The sequence below is a fragment of the Helianthus annuus genome, chromosome 12, assembly GCF_002127325.2.
Source record: "Helianthus annuus cultivar XRQ/B chromosome 12, HanXRQr2.0-SUNRISE, whole genome shotgun sequence".
Classification (NCBI taxonomy): domain Eukaryota; kingdom Viridiplantae; phylum Streptophyta; class Magnoliopsida; order Asterales; family Asteraceae; genus Helianthus; species Helianthus annuus.
The window spans coordinates 94,674,077-94,694,351 of NC_035444.2; the positions used below are offsets into that span (position 1 = coordinate 94,674,077).

Below are 20,275 nucleotides of genomic sequence, written 5' to 3' on the forward strand. Positions count from 1 at the left end.
AAAATGGCAAAAAAAATCCCAAAAGTGAAAAACTATATTGTACAAGAAAAGTTGTTTTAGATGAAAATGATAAACATACCCAAACCTCAAGGACGATTTTAACAATTTACTCTTGATTTTAATTTGGCTCAAATTTAGATTTTCTGAAGTATAATTTGAATAGAAAACAAAGGCCCATACAAAATTTGACAAAACAAAGAGCCCTTACTAGCCCACAAATATATGATTTGGGTAAGGGCCCACAAATATATGATTTGGGCTGACCCATACAAAAATGGGTTATTACACCGACACGTGTCTTATCAATTTGAGACTCCAATGTTGTCCAACTCACCGTTATTCGCACCTTCCAGATTCATCAAAGTCACCGCATCAATGAACCCCCAACAACCCGACCCACCTAAAAAACGGGTACTCGTGTGCGGCGGCGGAGTCATCGGCGTTTGCACAGCCTATTTCCTCTCCAAAAAAGGCGCCGCCGTGACACTGGTGGAGCAATCATCGATCGCGTGTGCAGCATCAGGAAAAGCCGGTGGGTTTTTAGCCCTTGATTGGTGCGACGGTGGGCCCGTGTCTTCACTCGCACGTGCCAGCTTCAATCTCCATCGTTCGCTTGCTCAAGAGTTGGATGGAACAGAATCCTACGGCTACCGTGCACTCAACACGCTTAGCCTCTCTGTTACTGAATCGGAAAAGGTGAAACGGGGTCGGAAGTCTAGTGTTCCGGAGTGGATTGATGGCCCAGTTAAGAGCCCAAGAACTATTGGTATGTTGTACGAGTACATAGAAATCCGGTTATTTAAAAAAACCGGTTCGCTGTGAACAAAACAGAAATCCGGTTCGGGTTGTAAACCGGCTTAGGTGGGAAAAGGTTCTAACCTATTAAATCGAATGGGGATTGGGTTCAAACTAGTTTGTGGAAAATAAAAAAATGGTTTTTTGACGTGTTTTTCAAATTGGGTTGGTCCAAACCGGTTTAGGGAACAAATGGGCCGTAAACGAACCAAACGTTCAACAGGAAGTTCGTTTATGTTTGTTTAATTAGATTAACTTACGAACACGAACAACGGTCTCGTTCGTTCGACTGTGTTCGTGAACGTTTGGTATTATGTTCGATTACGTTCGTTCGATTATATTAAAAAATAATAAATAATAACTTGATTCATCGTTAAGTGGTTGTAGTAGACTTTTTGTGTTTTGATTTGTCATTTGATGGTTGTATTTAACTACTTATGTCCAATGTTAACAATGTTTTTATTTTTTATTTTCAAGTTAAATGTTCGTTTGTGTTTGATGCCAGTGTTCATGAACCGTTGGCGAACAAATGAGCTTCCTTAACGAACGAACACGAACATAAACTTGTGTTCAATATGCGTTCGTGAACAGTTCGCGAACATGTTAATTTCCTTAATGAACGAACACGAACATGGCCTTGTTCGTGTTCGTTCGGTTCGATTACAGCCCTAGGAACAAGAACTGGCGGGTTGGGTCGGGTCGAAACCGTTTTTTTTTTTTTTTTTTTTTTTTTTTTTTTGAGGTGGGTCGGGTTATAAATTAGTTTGTTGGGCCCAAACTTGTATTTTTTTACACCTCTACGAGTCTAGAGGTGCACAGATCGGTTTGGGCACCCAAATCGAACCGGTTTGGGGGTTGGCCGGTTTGGAGGAAAAATCGGTTCAGTTGCAAACCGGGTTTGACAGGTTGGAAACATAAACCTATGGACCGGTTTGGTGGTTTCAGTTCAGTTTGATTTTGGTTCGTAATCCGGTTCATGGGCGCACATTTAAACGTTTTAGAGAACGAAAAACGTAAAATTCAACTTTTATTAATTTTATGTACCTCTAGGTATGACGGAGACCACGGCCCAAGTGCACCCGCATTTGTTTACTCGGAAGTTGATGGAGAAAGCGGTGGCGGAGTTTGGTGTGGAGGTGGTTACTGGGAAAGTGAAGAGTGTGGAGACGGGTGTAGGGAAGGTAACGGTGTTGGTGGAAGGTGGTGGTGTTTTTGATGGTGATGCGGTGGTGTTGGCTCTCGGGCCTTGGATGAGTAAGTTTGAGTTGTTGTCGTCTTTGATTCGGGTTCATGGGCTTAAGGCCCATAGTTTGGTTTTGGAGCCTAAAGATGTGGATGCGATTTCGGCTGACGCTTTGTTTCTTAGTTATCTTCCGGCCCACGGTGGACAGCCGATGGATCCTGAAATTTATCCTCGTCCCACAGGTAACTTTTAGTTTTGGGTCTATTTTGAGTCGTGTGGGGTTCATATGTCAGACACGATTCTCGACTTCGTGTAGAAATTTAGTGTGTGTCGGATTTGACTCACCAACCGACAAACATTACCAGCCCTAATTTCATTGTGCTAGTTGGTTCTCATAGTCATGTTACAGGGGAGGTGTACATATGTGGAATGTCTTCCCAAGAAGAGGTTCCGGACGACCCAGAGCAGATCGAACCGAACCCAGATTCCATCAGGGTATTAAAACGGGTAGCTGGGACGGTCTCAAGCCATTTAGGGGAAGAAAGTCGGGTGAAAGCCGAGCAGGCATGTTTCCTGCCTTGCACCGATGACAATATTCCTGTGATCGGTGAGGTTCCGGGCATGAAGGGATGTTATGTGGCGACTGGGCACAGCTGTTGGGGGATACTTAACGGGCCTGCCACGGGAGCAGCCATGGCCGAGCTTGTCATGGATGGCTGCTCCACCATTGTGGATCTTACTCGGTTTAGTCCAGCTCGATTTGTTAGAAAATAAGTTGACACTGAATGGTGGTGAATTGCATTACAATAAATGTGTACTTATCTAATTTAGTTTGTCTCCTGTATATGTTTACTTTCAAAAGTATTTAACTAAAGTTTATTAATTGTATTTTTGATAGCCTTTGTATAAACTTTGGCTAAATATGTACAAGGTGATTGTATTGTATGTTGGTCAACTTGTAATTGTTACCCAAGAGAGTTCTGTTCTGCTCTTGTGATGGCACAATGACTGTTAAGTGACAGCCAGTGGTATGGTTTCTCAAGGGAAAGCCCAAAAAGGGCCAAACTTTGAAGCCAGACAACATAGCATGGCCAGAGTGGGGTAATACGGGGCTCTCCAATTTGGAGAGTGTTGTAACATTATACATGAACTCAACCATTTGTATGTTAGTCCCGATTTTATAATTTCTAAGGTATAATTTTAGGTCCGGTGACTTCCGACCCTCCGGTCGGAAATCTCAAGCTTCGCCATTGCCAATTTGGGCCTTGAAGGGTACAAGAAGCCAAGAAATACTATAAAATCTAGAAGCTTTTGAAGCTTAAACAAAAAATCTTGTGTCTTATTACAAGAAAAGGTCAAATCTAGTCCACAATGACGCAATTCCCTGGATGATTTCAAAAGCTTCTAACAGAACATCAAAATTAACCACAAACAATTTTAAAGACTAATATAATTTTAGCAAACATTCTATACAACCTATACCTTTGGGTGTGCTTACGTTTATGTGTTATAATGGTTAGGTTAATTTGTTTTACAATTCATCTGTTGTTTAATCGTTAACCATGAGTCGGCCAAACCAACTTAAATTATATATGCAACCGCTAATCCTCACTCTGATCTTGCTGAAACCCGGGACCGACAGAAAGTTTAGATCTTTCGTGTCTACCAAGTTATTTTCTTGCTCTTCACACAATCTCTAAATGGGTAAAATTAATTGATCGAAATGGATGACGCTTAAAAGAATATTAACAAAACTATTCGCCCATTAAGGATGATCCTGCTAAAAAAATAAAGCCCATGATCTTGATTAAAAGAATAAAGCCCATGATCATGGATCAGACCATTAGGATGATGCTTAAATCATTAAATTAATAATTAAAAGATTTTTCCTCATTCCTATTACATAAAAAACCATAATGCTACCATGTTCATGTGTTTTTGATTTTTTTTTAATGTTCATCTACTGAATTAAACAATGAATGGTTTATCCTATACTTCTTGTTATTGCAATATAGACTGATCTACATAGATCCATTGTTCATACCTCATAAAGTAAAAAATATGACATTTTAAAGATGCATAATCCACTGTTAATTACAACGATGCATTCAAAACTGTTACAATTATATGTAACATTTAAATTTTCAGTTCCAATTTATGAGGACTTTGTGACTTCGACGGTGTGCTCAATTCATTATGACGACGCTTCAAGCTTTGTAACCATATGTGGTTAAACGATCACCACTATCCTCATCTAAAAACTCACGAACACCTGTGCATCGCATCTTTAATCCATATAGAGTTTCCTCTTCATTTTTTTTAACGGTAATTTCTTTACTCTTGTCGTATGTGAGACTTGAGCCCAAGGCCTCCCCCAAGGTGTTTAAAGGTATTGCCTTTGCCAATAGACCACCACCTCCATTGGGTTCCTCCTTTTCATTTTAATCATCTTTTATATATGTGTGTATGCGGTGTGTGAAAGCGTATATGAGGAAAAAAATGTTATGTTTTGATTAGATTTAGGGTGAAGGTAACCTCAACATTATACAACATAAACTTTTTTTTTTTTTTTGATCCAGAACACCTGATATGCTTCTGCGATTAGGAGGGCAACACTCACGAAACCGAATCCTCTAGGCACAGGGGCAGATCTAGCACATATTTGCGGGATCCCAGGAACCCATTGGGTTTGAAATAAATATAAAAAAAATGAGAATCTTATATGATTTGGAAAAAAAAATTAGTGAGAATTTACCAAAAAGAATTACCAGAAAAAATTCATGGATTCGCCATTGTCTAGACAAAACCTCTAAACCCCTGTATATACATCCGTTGCCTGGATTAGAACTCAGGACCTCCAACTTCCGCTAAGAGGCAAGAGTTGAAACATAGTTAATTAATTACTGTAGGTAAACACTAATCAATTCATCATTTGGTTAAAGGTTTCTAATATTGACCTTTGAATGTAAAAAACTACCAAAATTTCTGCGTAGCGTACTGACAACGACAAATAATAAAATTGCCTTGCATATTATTATCTCGTTAAGCGTTTCTCCAGCTTCTATGTCCAAAAGTCCAAATGGCTTTTATTACCACATAATAATATCCTATGCAAAATGTTTTACAACGAGTTGACGTTAACTCGCGTGTTGCGGCGAGATGTTGATTATGTAAGTCTTTAGTATCACTATTTGAAATGTGAAAATGCTTATTTTATACAAAACACTCTTTTCATTTACCTTTTTCCCCCTTCTACAAAATTTTTATTTGTTTTTTTTTTCTTAATAAATTCTTAGCTTGTTTTATAAACCTATTTGTAAACTTAATAATGCATTTTTATAAAAAAAAGTACATAGGATTCAAGCATATAAAAGATTAATGCCACTAAATAAAAACACTTGCACTCTATATGCCATACTACAAAGATTTGATCAACTTTGAATCTTTGTATACCAGCCTATATTTCCATACGAATCAATTTATTAACGTAGAATAACCATATCTTTTTTTTCAAATCACTTTTGTGTACTTAACCACCTAATTCAACCCATGCATGATGCAACCAAATCTAACGAATATATCCAATTATCAACATGATTGAATTCCAAACAACTTCTATCAACCTAAAAACATCGGCATTTATCTTGCAAACAAAGTCACGTCTAAACGTTAGGTCTAAACATTAATAAAAATAAGCACCTCATAGTTATTTAAAATATTAAGTTTGAAATATCAAAATTTGACATTTCAATAGTTGTTTTGTTAGATAATCAAGTAAAAATGAAAGAAAAAAAAATAGAAAGAAAAACAAAAGCAAAAAAAAAAAATCAAAATAAAATAAACCATAAAACTAAAGATAAGTAGCAAGAAACAACATATTTGAAATCTTATTTCACGTATGCTATGCTGACATATTTAAACATTAATATCAACTTTTATTTGCATGATTGGGATCCTAAATGGGTTTTGGCAAAAGTAAAACAAAATTGAAAAAACAAAACCATGAAAGATTATAAGCACTTTCATGGGCAATGAATACATATGTGCGTCTATCATCGCAACCACCGGCTGAGTTTTATGATTTTCATTCTATTTCGTTGTGACATACGAAACAGGATAGTAGAGTAGTATTCATAACCCATTCCAGTTGCCAATTGCAACTTTTTTTGATTTGCTAAATGTAAAGGAGGTGATGAATCGTTGGATACAAAGGGGTGGCGGTTACAAATAGCCACAGATGAAGAGGCAGTGGTGACGACTCGCCGGAAACGAAGAGACGGAGATAGAACTTGCCGGGGACAAAGCGTCGGTGGGTTAGAATGGTTATGGGTGGTATTCAATTGATTCTTTATAATCCATTGATGATGGCGATCCAGTATGAATCAACAACTAATCTTATCGATGTGGATTTGGGTATGAAATTTGTGTTTGAAACTAAATAGCAAAAAAGGGGATCATCGTGTTTCTGGTCTTTGTTTGAATTGTGGAACCAAGAAACGAAGGCTATGATGCCAATTGAGGATTATCACAATTTGTTTAAGATTGTATTTATAGTTAGCAAAAGGTGTTATACCCCTTGGTGAATCGTTGGGATGATTCGGGTTTTCGGTTTGTCGTGATGAATTCGTTGGGATGGTCTGGCTTTTCGGGTTGAATTTGCTTTTTTGTATAGTATACGAAGCGGTGGCAGTAATGGTTACAAAATATTGAGACATGCATTTCTTAAACGACACCTCATTTTAATTTAGTGTTTTGGCCCTTTTAAGTAACACACATATATATATAGTATTAATTTAAATTGAATAGATAGCAAAGAGGTATGTCAAGATTGATAGAGTCCTGGTTTGTCAAGATTTCTTTCTGGAGTGGCCGGCGGCTTGCCTTCGGGCGATGCCAAGATTGTTTTCGGATCATTGCCCGCTTGTTTTGACTTGCTCGGATAAAAACTTTGGTCCAAAGCCGTTCAGATTTTTCAACTCTTAGTTGGAAAGAAAGGATTTCGATGAGGTGGTTCTTAAGGAGATTACTAATTTTAACGGGGTTGGGGAACCTGGTGAGGTGTTATCTCAGAAACTTAAAAAGATTAAGGAAGCTTTAAGAATATGGAAAAAAGAGGTCTTAGCTAAGGAAGGGGTGACAGAGCTGACTATTAAGGAAGAGTTGGATCGCTTGGAAGAGGCGGCGGAAGGTAGAGAGCTAACCGAAGAAGAGGAGTGGACCAGATCGGAATGCCTTAAAGATTTAAAGGAGCTCGAAAGCTACAAGTTGAAAGATATTAAACAAAGAGCTAGAGCTAGATGGGATTTGGAAGGTGACGAGAATACAAAGTTCTTTCACGGATACATTAAAAGTAGAAGGGCATGCAACAATATTCCAGGCCTTATGATCGACGAAGTTTGGACCACTAAACCTTCTAGGATAAAAAAAGAGGTTATGGGTTTCTTCAAAAGGGCTTTCGAGGAAAAGATTAGAGATAGACCTAAACTTATATGCCAGAACGCTAGGTGTCTTTCGGAAGAGGACGCAACTTCTCTGACGGTTCCTTTTAGCAAAGAGGAGATTAAACGAGCGGTGTTCGAATGTGGTTCGGACAAAGCGCCAGGGCCGGACGGTTTTAACTTCAATTTCATCAAAAGGTATTGGAACGCTTTTGAAATAGATTTCTATAACTTGTTGGGTTCCTTTTACAGCACAGGTACGATAGCAGCGGGATGCAGTTCTTCCTTCATAACTCTCATCCCTAAAAACAAAGATCCTGTGGGGTTGAGAGAATATAGACCTATTAATTTGATTGGGGTGATAAGCAAAACTATCTCTAAAATTTTGGCTAATCGTCTTAAATTGGTTATTGGGTCTATTATTTCAGAAAATCAAACGGCTTTTCTTAAAGGAAGATACATTCTTGACAGTCCGTTAATGTTAAATGAGCTTATGGCTTGGATTAAAAAATACAATAAAAAGGCTTTTCTACTAAAAATCGATTTCGAAAAGGCTTACGATAACGTTTGTTGGAGTTTTCTTCTGGACATCATGGGGCAAATGGGTTTTCCTGATTTATGGTGTAAATGGATTAAAGGGATACTAGCTTCGGCTAGATCTTCGGTGCTTGTAAATGGGTCCCCTACCTTTGAATTTAGATGCTCCAAAGGGGTCAGACAGGGCGACCCTCTTTCCCCGTTTCTGTTCCTTCTGGTCATGGAATCCCTGTCTAACATTTTGTGTAAAGCTAGGATGGAAGGTCTTCTCAAAGGTATCCAAACTCCCAATAATGGTCCTGTAATTTCTCACCTTTTTTATGCTGATGACGCTCTCGTGTTGGGGGAATGGGATAAGGAAAATGTTAAGAATGTGGCGAGATGTTTGCGAATTTTTTACTTATGTTCGGGCTTAAAAATTAATCTTAAAAAATCTAACTTATACGGGTTGGGTTTGGAGAATGGGCCGTTGTCTGAAATGGCTAAAGTCATTGGGTGTAAGTCAGATTCTATTCCGCTTACTTACCTGGGAATTACGGTGGGTTCGAATATGAATAGAATTAATAATTGGACTCCAATTATGGAGATTTTTGATAAAAGATTGTCGTTGTGGAAAGCGAAAACCTTATCAATGGGGGGAGGCTTACGTTGATTAATTCAGTTTTGGAAAGCCTGCCGATTTATTATTTGTCGTTATATAAGGCCCCAGTGGGTGTTTTAAAGGCCCTCGAGGCCAAGATGAGAAAATTCTTATGGGCCGGTTCTGGAAACTTTTCAAAAATGAACTGGGTGTCTTGGGATTGGGTTACTTGGCCCAAGGAAAAAGGTGGGTTGGGTATTAGCAGGTTAAAAGAGGTCAATGAAGCCCTTCTAGCTAAATGGGGGTGGAGATATAAGGCTAATAATCACAATCTATGGTGTAAAATAGTGGAAGCGTGTCATTGTAAGTTTAATCAAAGGAGCTTCCTTCCTTTTAACGATAATATCCCGGGGTGTTGGAAAAACATTGTGAATCTGATTTCCAAAATGAAAATAAATGGGAAAGGTTTAAATCATCTTATAATGGGTAAAGTGGGGAATGGGTCAGATATCAGGTTTTGGATCGACATGTGGGTGGGTGATCTTCCCTTCATGGAAAGGTGGCCCCATTTATTTGGTTTGGAGTTGTTTAAATCGTGCAGGGTTTCAGAGAGAATGGAAACAGGCAGTGGAATTGGAGTGTTCAAATGGCATTGGTCTAGGCAGCCTGAGTCTGAAGAGGAGCTTAGAGAATGGAAGGAATGTTGTGAGGTGCTCAGTTTGGTGAGTCTTTCCAGCAGTAAGGATTCTTGGTTTTGGAGTGGTGATCGTCAGAACGGTTTCTCGGTGAAGGCGGTCAGATCGGCTTTGATTATGGATAGAGGTAATTGTCACCCTCCAACTTTTGATTGGTGCAATTGGGTGCCCATTAAATGCAATATTATGAACTGGAGAGGCAATCTGGATAGACTTCCTACTAGAATAAACTTAAAAAGAAGGAATGTGGACATACCTTCAACTATGTGTCCCTTCTGCGAAGAAGTCGAGGAATCGGTTGGGCATTTGTTCACCGCTTGCTCGGTTGCTTTGAGGGTGTGGACGGCTTTCAGCGTTTGGTGCAACATTCCGCCGCTCTTCCTTTTTGAATTTAAAGACATATTAGAGATTCACAAATTCATTAAGCGTAGTAAGAAGGAGGAGAAGATCATTTACGGGCTGGCTATGATAGCGTCTTGGTGCATATGGAAAGAAAGGAACGATGTGGTCTTTAAACAGAAAAGATGTAACCCGCAAGATATCATAGGGGAGATAAAATCTAGAGGTTTCGATTGGGTTAAAAATAGATTTTCATGTAATTATATTAGATGGTCGGAATGGTGTAAATACCCTATGTATATGTTGTAATTTCTCTGCCCTTTGCCCGTTTGGGTCGGGGGTGCTGTTGTTTGTTTGGCCTTTTGCCCGTTTGGGTCGAAGGTTGTTTTAATGAAGTTTAATTTTCAAAAAAAAAGCAAAGAGGTATGTATGTGTGATTTTTTAGAAGTCACAACTTTTCATTTTAGAGAGGCAACCCATGTTGCTAATTGTATAATAGTATAATTATCATTTTCTTCTTTTGAATAACACTATAAGATTGTTAAGATCGAGATACTACCAGGGGCATATGTTGTTTATTCGTAGCAGGGCTTTTTTGACGTTTTTCCCTAAAAACGCCCCACAACGCCTTGGAGACCGCCCCTTTGGGCGCTTTTTTAAAAAATTTGGCCCTAGCGTTTTATTTAAAACGCCAATTTCGCACGAGGATCGATAATGGACCGTTGTGTAACGATAACAAAAAAAAAATATTTATTTTAAATCCACTTTTTTGCCTATAAAAACCCCACTTTCCACTCATTTTTTTATAAACTTTACCCTCTTCTCTTCAATACTACTTCATATTTTATAAAAAAAAAATTATATCATGAACGGACCTAGCTTGGTCGAAAGATGAGGACTACGCGTTAGCACGGATGTGGCTCGACATATCGGAGGACCCCGAAGTTGGTAAACGTTATTTACCTTTTTAAACAGTTTGGTAGTCGTTTTTATTTTTAAGAATAAAACAATATATTTGTTTTATTTTTTTGTAGCAAACTATCAAACTTCACCCCTTTTTTGGAATAAAATTCGCGAGACTTTTTTTAATGCGAGGGGTAAAGGTGAATATCGAGACAAGGATTCGATATCAAGCAAACGGACTGATATAAACCACAAATGTCATCAGTTCCAAGAAGTTTTCCAACGCACGAAGGATAACTAGGGTAGCGGAGAAAACGAAGCGAATATATTAACAAGAGCGTTGGAGGAGTACAACCAAATATCATCCTCGGTTGATCCGGAAACACCCACTGTGACAACCCTCACTAAACCAGGTATCCGTACGACTTAATTAGTAATTAATTACTGCTTAATTACTGTGCTTGTTTGAAATTACTGATAAACTGCTACTTGATTTCTGATACATGCATATACCTGCATCATACTTTACTTACCGTCACTACATTATTTACATGCTGAACCTTAGTGACAAACATGATGCACAAAAGCACAGTAGCACTATAAACGGATAACCTATTGAACATGCTGATAAAGCCAGCATCAGGCAGACACTGCCTCTAAGGCCTGTATGAGCCAGAAATATTTTACTACACTAGTGGTGAGTGTAGGGATACAAGGGTTGTAGAACTGCGTCTCTAGGAATAAGTTATAATGACTGGATGTGCCTAAAACGTACACTAAGCACAAAACTCAGCACTTTAATTAACAATTCAGCTTTTAGCTAACTAATAAAGTGCCAAAACATGAGAAAAATATTACTAGACACTTTCCAAAGTGTCGAGAATAAGTTGTGTCACTAAAATTAGTATTAACGACACTTTAAAGCTTTGTTAAGAGCTTTAACGGATTACTATCCAACCGAACAATCGGACTATACCCGGAACATGAAAATATTGTCAATTACATTATTTATCTTTTTCTGAGCCAGTTACGGTCCCCGAATACCCTAACACCCGCTGTAAAGCACAACACACTACTAACCAGGTTAATCACTTAACTAACCTAGATTAACCTAACTATAACTAACTATTGGTTGGATTTGAACCAAACTACCTCCCCCCCTTAAACCGAACCGTCCCCTTGGGGGACATCCTTGTACTCCTTTGATTATTTTAATCTCAATTGTCTCATATCTAGAAAGCATATAATCCAAGGGTTAATGAACTTAGTAATTGTCTATAAGTATCAAGCTTTACATATCATAAACATTCACCACATAACATTCACAACACACTCTCATCTCTCTCTCTAGAGACTCTCGGCCGAACCACACCACAACCAACCATCCATCTTTCGATTTCTTTCAAGCCATTTCAACATTATTCAAGTGTTAAGGATCACCTACAAGGAGGCTTGGTGCAATCGGAAGGCGAAGGACCTCTTCTCTTGGCTTTTAACCACTCTTTTTGCGTCTAGATTCTTCCCTAGCCTCGAGCTAGTGGTAAGTTGCTTGAATCACACTCTCGAACTATTTTAAGGTGGTTAAAATGATTTGTTAAGGTTAAAACTCGTAAACATACAAGATGAAGCATAAAAGTCTACTAAAAACACTAAAAATGATGGTTAAAAGCTTGTTTGTTGTGTAAATCTTGTAGTATTTGATTTGTGTAGTTATTTGGACCCGATCTATGTTGTGGTAGCTCGGATCATCGTTTAACCCGGGTTGGTCATGATCATGGATCATGACATAAGGTTGTTTTGGAAGTAACAAGGGTTAAAGGATGAAACTCTACCACACACGAATCATGAACTTGTGTAAAAGCGATTTTTATTATGAAATAGTGTTTAAAACTAGTAGATCTACGGATCTACAAGCGGTATTTCAAAGAACCAAGTATCAAAGAAATCATGTTTTCTAAAGACGGATCTTACATTAACAAGAACGATTTTTAGAACACACAAGTGTGTGAACACTTGTGTAGCACAAAGTTTCGACAAAATAACTATTTTTGTAAAATTTACAAGAAGATGTAAAGACGGGATTTCTTTAAAAGCAAGGTTTTTACGAAATCGGATTGATGTATATAGAGATCCGCTAAAAGTAATGATCATGGTGTTAGAAATAACCCGTTGATGTGGCCTTAGGGATCATTTGGTAACATTACCAATATGACATAACTAGTCCCCGACAATTACTTGATGGTAGTAATTGTAATTATTGATTAGTATTAAGGGGCAATTATGATTTCCCTTTAGGTACCATTAATAGAGAAAACATAGAGTTTTATAAGTGATCACCATTCATGACCATTATTCATTGATCTTTATATATTGATGATAAGAGGTGATCAAAACTCTCTAGTAGAACACCAATACTAAAAAATACTAAAATTCTCTCTAAGGTGATCCATCAACCTAAGGTACCATAACGGGAATCATGGCCTTATCTTCGTCTTCAAAGATGACCACTCCTACAAGTAAGTGTCTCTAACTTGGTATCTATATTTACGTTATCATTGAATAAACATGATTAGGTTCTATATTTTGACCCATGTTTATAGATATAATCAACATGTGGTATCAGAGCAATGTTGATTATATCATTCGATTATGTAAATTTATTGATGATCATTTTTATCTTGTTATGCTCAGTTTACATTTTTCTGTTTGCAATGTAGTCAGCGAACAAAATATTTTAGCAGATTTTTTAAAATGACATACTCTGCAATTAAACTGAAAAGATCACTAATGCATCATGAAATTAATGCATAATATATAGTTTTTTTAGTTGGATTTATGAAGACATCATTGATATTGCCACTGAAGTTGAACAAAATGTATATAATAAAATAAAAAAAAAATCTATTTACAGAAGTTGTTTTTCATGGAATCAAGCTTATCCATATTGCCAAAACTTTTGATGTTCTAATCGTTTAACCTTTCTTATGTTATAATGGAAATTAAAATCATTAAGGTCTATTTATTTTATTTTTTAATTATGGATGAATGAGATTCCATCCATAAATAATATTACCGTTTCCTCTAATGTTTCATTATTGCTTATTTATCCACATTTAATGTAATTAAATCAAATGAAACTCTTGATGTGTGTGTTTTGTGGGCACTATTGTCTTTATTATATAATGATATTCCAAATTGATTTTCTATGAAGAGAATGCTTCAATATAAGTTTACAAAATCTTTTGGTATATTCACATTAGACTTTTTATTATAACCATCTAAACGATACAATTAATGCTTGGATTTATATTTATGCAAATCTTTATATTTTATTTAAATCTACTGAGATATATTTGTTTTTAAATCTACTGAGATAAATTATGTCTAAATCCTTACAGTTATTATATTTGACTATATGGGATTCTATTATGTTTTGGGTTCATCACACTAAGCGAAATTAATCTTTTTACTTATGTCTTGAAACCTATTTGACATACGAATTTGCATGTCTTGTCTTAACTTTTGGAAGCCTCATTTTATTTGGTTTCGTATGACCATAACTTGGGAATGGCCCAACTTTAATTTATGTCATTTTATGTTATTATTTGTATTATTGGATAATGAACCCAACAACTAATTGTTTAATGACATACATAATGAATTATTAGCCTAATTTACATAAATATTTCATTTCTGGCCCAAAGGTGTTATGTTATATTTATGTGTTTTACCTTATTGTGTATGTATGTTCATCATGATACATGAATTTTGGTCAAAGCCCAAATGAAGCTAGAGTTCATGTAGAACATTGAGACAGTCTATATTTATGTATGTTCATAATATGTGAATTGTGGTCAAAGCCAAAGCGAAGCCAGAGTTCATGTAGAACACTAAAGACGGTCTATTATTTATATCGTTCATAATGCTGAATTTTGGTCAAAGTCAAAGCGAAGCCAAAATTTAGGTAGAACATTAAGCTGAGGTTTATTATTTTTTTATCGTTCATAATGCGTGAATTTTGGTCAAAGCCAAAGCGAAGCCAAAATTCAGGCAGAACATTAAGTTGGTTTTATTTATTTATGTTCATAATACATGAAATTTGGTCAAAGCCAAAGCGAAGCCAAATTTCATGTAGAACAATAAGTCAGTTTATTATGTATGTTCATAATGCATAAATTTTGGTCAAAGCCAAAGCGAAGCCAGATTTATTATAGAACATCAAGACAATTTGTTATTTATGTACGTTCTCTGAATTTTGGTCAAAGCCAAAGCGAAGCCAAAATTCAGGTAGAATCTTAAATTAGTCTGTTATTTTGGTGTTATAGTAGACTATATCTTCAATATAATAATTTGTGTATGCCTTACTTGATTACCCCATAATGTAAATCACTCCAAGCTTCTTCTTAGGTTTGTATCTCATCTATTCCATCCACTCTAATTTCAAAACCTAAAATGTTTTGCTTACTAAAGAGTTTCTACAAAATTTGCTCTTGTTGAATTGTTGATTATTTCTTAAGATATGATGATCCTACTGCTCTTTTCTGATAAAAAGTATTACAGAAGAAAACTAGAGCATGACTAGTGGGATAAGTCAACCATTATATCTCTTATGATAATCAAGAACTCATTTCATTATTGCTATCATGGGAGCTATTCTAGATTCTAAATTTCCTAAGACTAATTTGTTTTCTTTGGAAGAATCAAAATAACTCCTAAGCAGCATGCATTACTCTAGATTCTTACTATAAAGTTTGTGGCATATGTGAATACATCATAATGTACAATACCATGACCCATAATTTAAAGGTTTACACATGGAAATCATTACACTTTTCCGGTGCATTACATATAACTTTTCCATTAATACCATAAGTTTCCTTAAGAATCAACTATAACACTCAAGAGTACCAAAGGAAAATGAGTGTGTTGATTAGCAGCATATGTACAGGAAAAGGAATGCATGAAACTGGAAAATTAGATGATGTTCATCTCACCGCCACTAAACCTGAAAGGAGGATACTTTTAAGATTCAGAGATAGTGTACAACTACTACTTCCAGCTATAAGTTTCTTCAAAGGAAAGTCTCACAGCAGGTTTATGCCATTAAACTAGGCATGAGCATCGAGACTATCCATAATTCAATGAAACAGCTGGCTAAGATAAGTAGTAAGATATTTATGATATTTAAGTTTGCTAATGGTAATATTCTAACCAACATATGACCGGTTGATTCTAGTTCTATGTGTTTCCTTACCAGAAATCAACAAATAATTAATATGAGAGTTAGTGGCAAAATTTTATGTTAAGACTATAAGAACCATACAAACTGTTTTATAATTGGGCTTAATGATACCTTATATATTCTGTAGATTATTCAGAATTTAGTATCAATATAAAAGCTGCATTATGAAAGTTGTGAGGTTTGCATGGTTAAAACAAAGTCACGTTTACCTTAAACTCTCATATTATTTGTTATCTCAATCTGGATAGAAACCTTATAAGATAGAACTTGATGATGCTAATTTTTCACAACCTTTGTTATCATGAAAATGAAAATTTAACAAAAGAAAAATGAGACTTACAAATTTCATCCATTAAGACCAAATTTCATGAGAAATTATGACTAGGTTAATAAAGGATGAAATATTATCAAATCTCATTCTTAGTGACTTATGAGCATGTGTTATAAGCCTTAATATTTAAATGGCTAAGGGAATAAATTAAGTTCCATTAGAAGTTATATTTCATTGGAACTTATCCCAAAATGGAATATTCAGACATAATTCATTTATCATAATATTTACTTGTATTGTCTTATATGAGTTAAGGTATTAAAGAAATTAATTCATATATACTATGATTCCTTCTAAATATGTCCCCAAAATTTTTATAACATATGGACATTAAGGAAATCAAGTCTAACATATATGACATGTTCCCACAGCACATACATCATTGAAACTTATCTTGTAGCATTCCTACAGATCTAAAAGGTTAGTGGGAGTATTAAGTGTCTTAATCTTAATTTGCGAGAGTTGCAAGAGGTGGGGGAGTGAAAACTTGTTATTACCTCAATTTGCACCTCTTGTACAAGACATTGCTCCTTCACAACTTTTCTCTTTAAGAATATACTGCTACTCTAACAAAAGTTTCATTGTTGCTTAAACGTGGGCACACTCAGATTTCTTGCCAAAATTGTAATCCTCAAACAGAGAAACTACAATGAGTAACTTCTTTAATTTGTTTCTCTATTAGAATTTATTGGTCTTCTAATGTTGACCATAAGCATGCTAAATTGTTAAAGATTTCTAAGTCGGTGGGAGCAGTAAAAGTCCTTATCAGGATTTGCCAGAAGTGCAAGAGGCGGGGGGAAGAGACCTATTAAATTTTACTCCGATTACACCTCTTGCGCACACTTAGAATTTTGAAAGTGATAGCAACTTAGGCAAGAGTTAATCCATAAAACTGAAACTCTTAATAAACCTAATAATCAACTAAGGAGGCCATCTAGGTTTAAAAGCCTACTAACTTTGATGATTATGTATCCTCCTTGACTGAAGTTGAAATGGATTTTAGAAAGTTTACTGATCCTACCTCTTCTAATTAAGCCATTAGCATCAATCAATTTTCTAAATGTACTAAAAATTGTTATTAGCAAATTTGATTTTATGTGTCAAAATAACGTTTGGGATTTGGTTGAATTACCTAAATCCAAATGCAAATGTTAAGACACTAAAAGCAAGATTGATTGTTAATGGTTATGCTCAGAAGAGAATTATTTATCAAAGAATCATCTTACCTTTCTTACAAAAGGTTTCTTTGAGGATCATTGTTGTTCTAGTAGCTTATAATCTTTTGTAGCTACATTAAATGGATATTAAAACAATTTTTCCTAAACAAAGACTTACATGTTCAAAACCACTTGAAAGTTCTAAACTGAAAGGTCAAGAACACTTAGTTTCTAAGTCGATGAAATCCATATATGGGTTGAAGCAAACATCAAAATGTGACGAAATCTTAATGCGATTCTTTTCATCACGAATTAAGTGGATTTATGTGTACCAACCTCAGGATGAGTGGGAGCAACTAATGTTAACTTGTCCTTATATAGATGACACTCTTTTGATAAGTATATGTTACATAAGTCAAATAATTTCTCACACATATTTTGATATAATGAATCTCGGAAATACCACTTACGTGAGAGATATCAAAATATACCAAGATAGACCCATTGGGGCATTAGTTTCGTGCCATAAGCTTTACTCTAAAGTGGGTCCTTACATATGTAACAAACAATATTGCTCTCATTAAGAGGATAAAATGATAAATGAGATTGCTTCCTTATGCTTCATTAATTAGAAGCCTTATGAAGGTTCAAGTCTATACTCGTTTAGATATTGCTCACATTGATGAACATTATATCACTGTAGATTATTGTGAAGCATCTTACAATATCTTTAAGAAATGAGAAAGACCATAAGAAGAGGTTGATTATTCTTACCTTGATTTTATGATGTTCAAAAGAAACTAAAAGTCAATTTGGGGTAATCCTTGTGTCTGCGGACAAATCTATCTCATGGAGGAGTCATGAGAAACTATTAACAACAACCTAAATTATAATGACATAATATGTTGTTAATTAACAACGCAATTGTCACTAAATGTTGTTGAAATTTTATCAGTGGACTCATAAACTTATTAACTCCATAAAAATACTATATTGAAGACTTACTGTGAAGAGTCAGCTACCTTATTTTCTCGAACAGTAACAATTCGAGAGGTGCTGCATTAAACTTCGATACAAAATTATTGTTCGTTTATGAACAAGAAGAGGAACCTAAATACTTGTATCGAATACATTTACATTCATGATATGCTTGTGGATCCGATAACTAAGGTTTGCACCCAAAGTCTTTTTAAGAGCTCATAATAAAGACGGCTTTTACTAAAGGCCTTACATAATAGCATATCGTACATATGAATGATTAGTTATTATTTTTCCTCAATTACACAATTTGTTTGTCTATAAATACGTATGTGCACCTGATGACGTATAGACAAGAATTATACAAATTAATTTCAAAGGGCTTACCTCAATCATTTTGGTCTTAAATTTACGTATGTTTTGATTTGGGGTTGTAACATGATTATGGGGGTCTTGAGTTGACAGTAATTCAATGACTGTATTTTTCTGTTGCAATTTCAATTTGAAACATTGATTAATGTTTTAACTTGGCTAAACTTACTTATACTTATCACAAATGATCACTCGGCCAAGTGGGAGAATGTTAGAAATAACCCGTTGATGTGGCCTTAGGGATCATTTGGTAACATTACCAATATGACATAACTAGTCCCCGACAATTACTTGATGGTAGTAATTGTAATTATTGATTAGTATTAAGGGGCAATTATGATTTCCCTTTAGGTACCATTAATAGAGAAAACATAGAGTTTTATAAGTGATCACCATTCATGACCATTATTCATTGATCTTTATATATTGATGATAAGAGGTGATCAAAACTCTCTAGTAGAACACCAATACTAAAAAATACTAAAATTCTCTCTAAGGTGATCCATCAACCTAAGGTACCATAACGGGAATCATGGCCTTATCTTCGTCTTCAAAGATGACCACTCCTATAAGTAAGTGTCTCTAACTTGGTATCTATATTTACGTTATCATTGAATAAACATGATTAGGTTGTATATTTTGACCCATGTTTATAGATATAATCAACACATGGATCATGACATAAGGTTGTTTTGGAAGTAACAAGGGTTAAAGGATGAAACTCTACCACACACGAATCATGAACTTGTGTAAAAGCGATTTTTATTATGAAATAGTGTTTAAAACTAGTAGATCTACGGATCTACAAGCGGTATTTTCAAAGAACCAAGTATCAAAGAAATCATGTTTTCTAAAGACGGATCTTACATTAACAAGAATGATTTTTAGAACACAAGTCTGTGAACACTCGTGTAGCACAAAGTTTCGACAAAATAACTATTTTTGTAAAATTTACAAGAAGATGTAAAGACGGGATTTCTTTAAAAGCAAGGTTTTTACGAAATCGGATTGATGTATATAAAGATCCGCTAAAAGTAATGGGATTTACTTCATAATTTTAGAAAACTACAAGTTCATATAATTTATGCGACTTACATATTTATTTCCTAGTTTGTGGTTTTGGACGTTGTTTTGATTGAATGAGAAAATGGTTGATTTGATTTATAAAAGAAAATGATACGCTTGAAAGCGTGGTCACCTCCAGTTACAGAGGAAACTCTGGCGAAATTTTTCCAAAAACCTAACACTTAGAAATATTTTCACTATAAGTGTTAGAAATACTTTTCGACATGTTTTCAAATTATAGATTTCGCCACGACTTTATTTACAAAATATCGGAGGTGGGATTTCACAAAATAAAACTTGATAAATATATATTTAGTATATATTTTCATAACAACACTTGTGGATTTTTATGATTATTTTTGTGAAGTACACATATATTATTTTTAGGGTAAAAATAATATTATCGAATGTTAACGAATCCAAAATAATACAAACGCTTTCACGATAAACATATCAGTTACACCGGTAATTATTATTACCACTCGAACGTTAAAACGTAACTTACGCATTTTAAGAAAATATTTACGGACGCGTATTTTTGTCAAGGTATTATTTTGGGAAAATTCTATGTAATTGAAAATATAATATTTTTGAGAAAAATATTTATATTTTGGAGTTAGAATTAAAATATATTTCGAACACACATGTATTAAATCCCCC

General features: G+C 35.2%; 1 protein-coding gene across 1 annotated transcript; it reads left to right on the forward strand.

Annotated features, from left to right (window-relative positions):
* Nucleotides 1-311: 311 nt before the first annotated feature.
* Nucleotides 312-2,933, forward strand: LOC110895504 (putative oxidoreductase TDA3). Its single transcript, XM_022142831.2, has 3 exons — nt 312-766; nt 1,846-2,220; nt 2,388-2,933. Exons 1-3 carry the CDS (start codon nt 319-321, stop codon nt 2,750-2,752), a joined length of 1,188 nt encoding a protein of 395 aa, XP_021998523.1. The 5' UTR covers nt 312-318; the 3' UTR covers nt 2,753-2,933.
* Nucleotides 2,934-20,275: the final 17,342 nt, after the last annotated feature.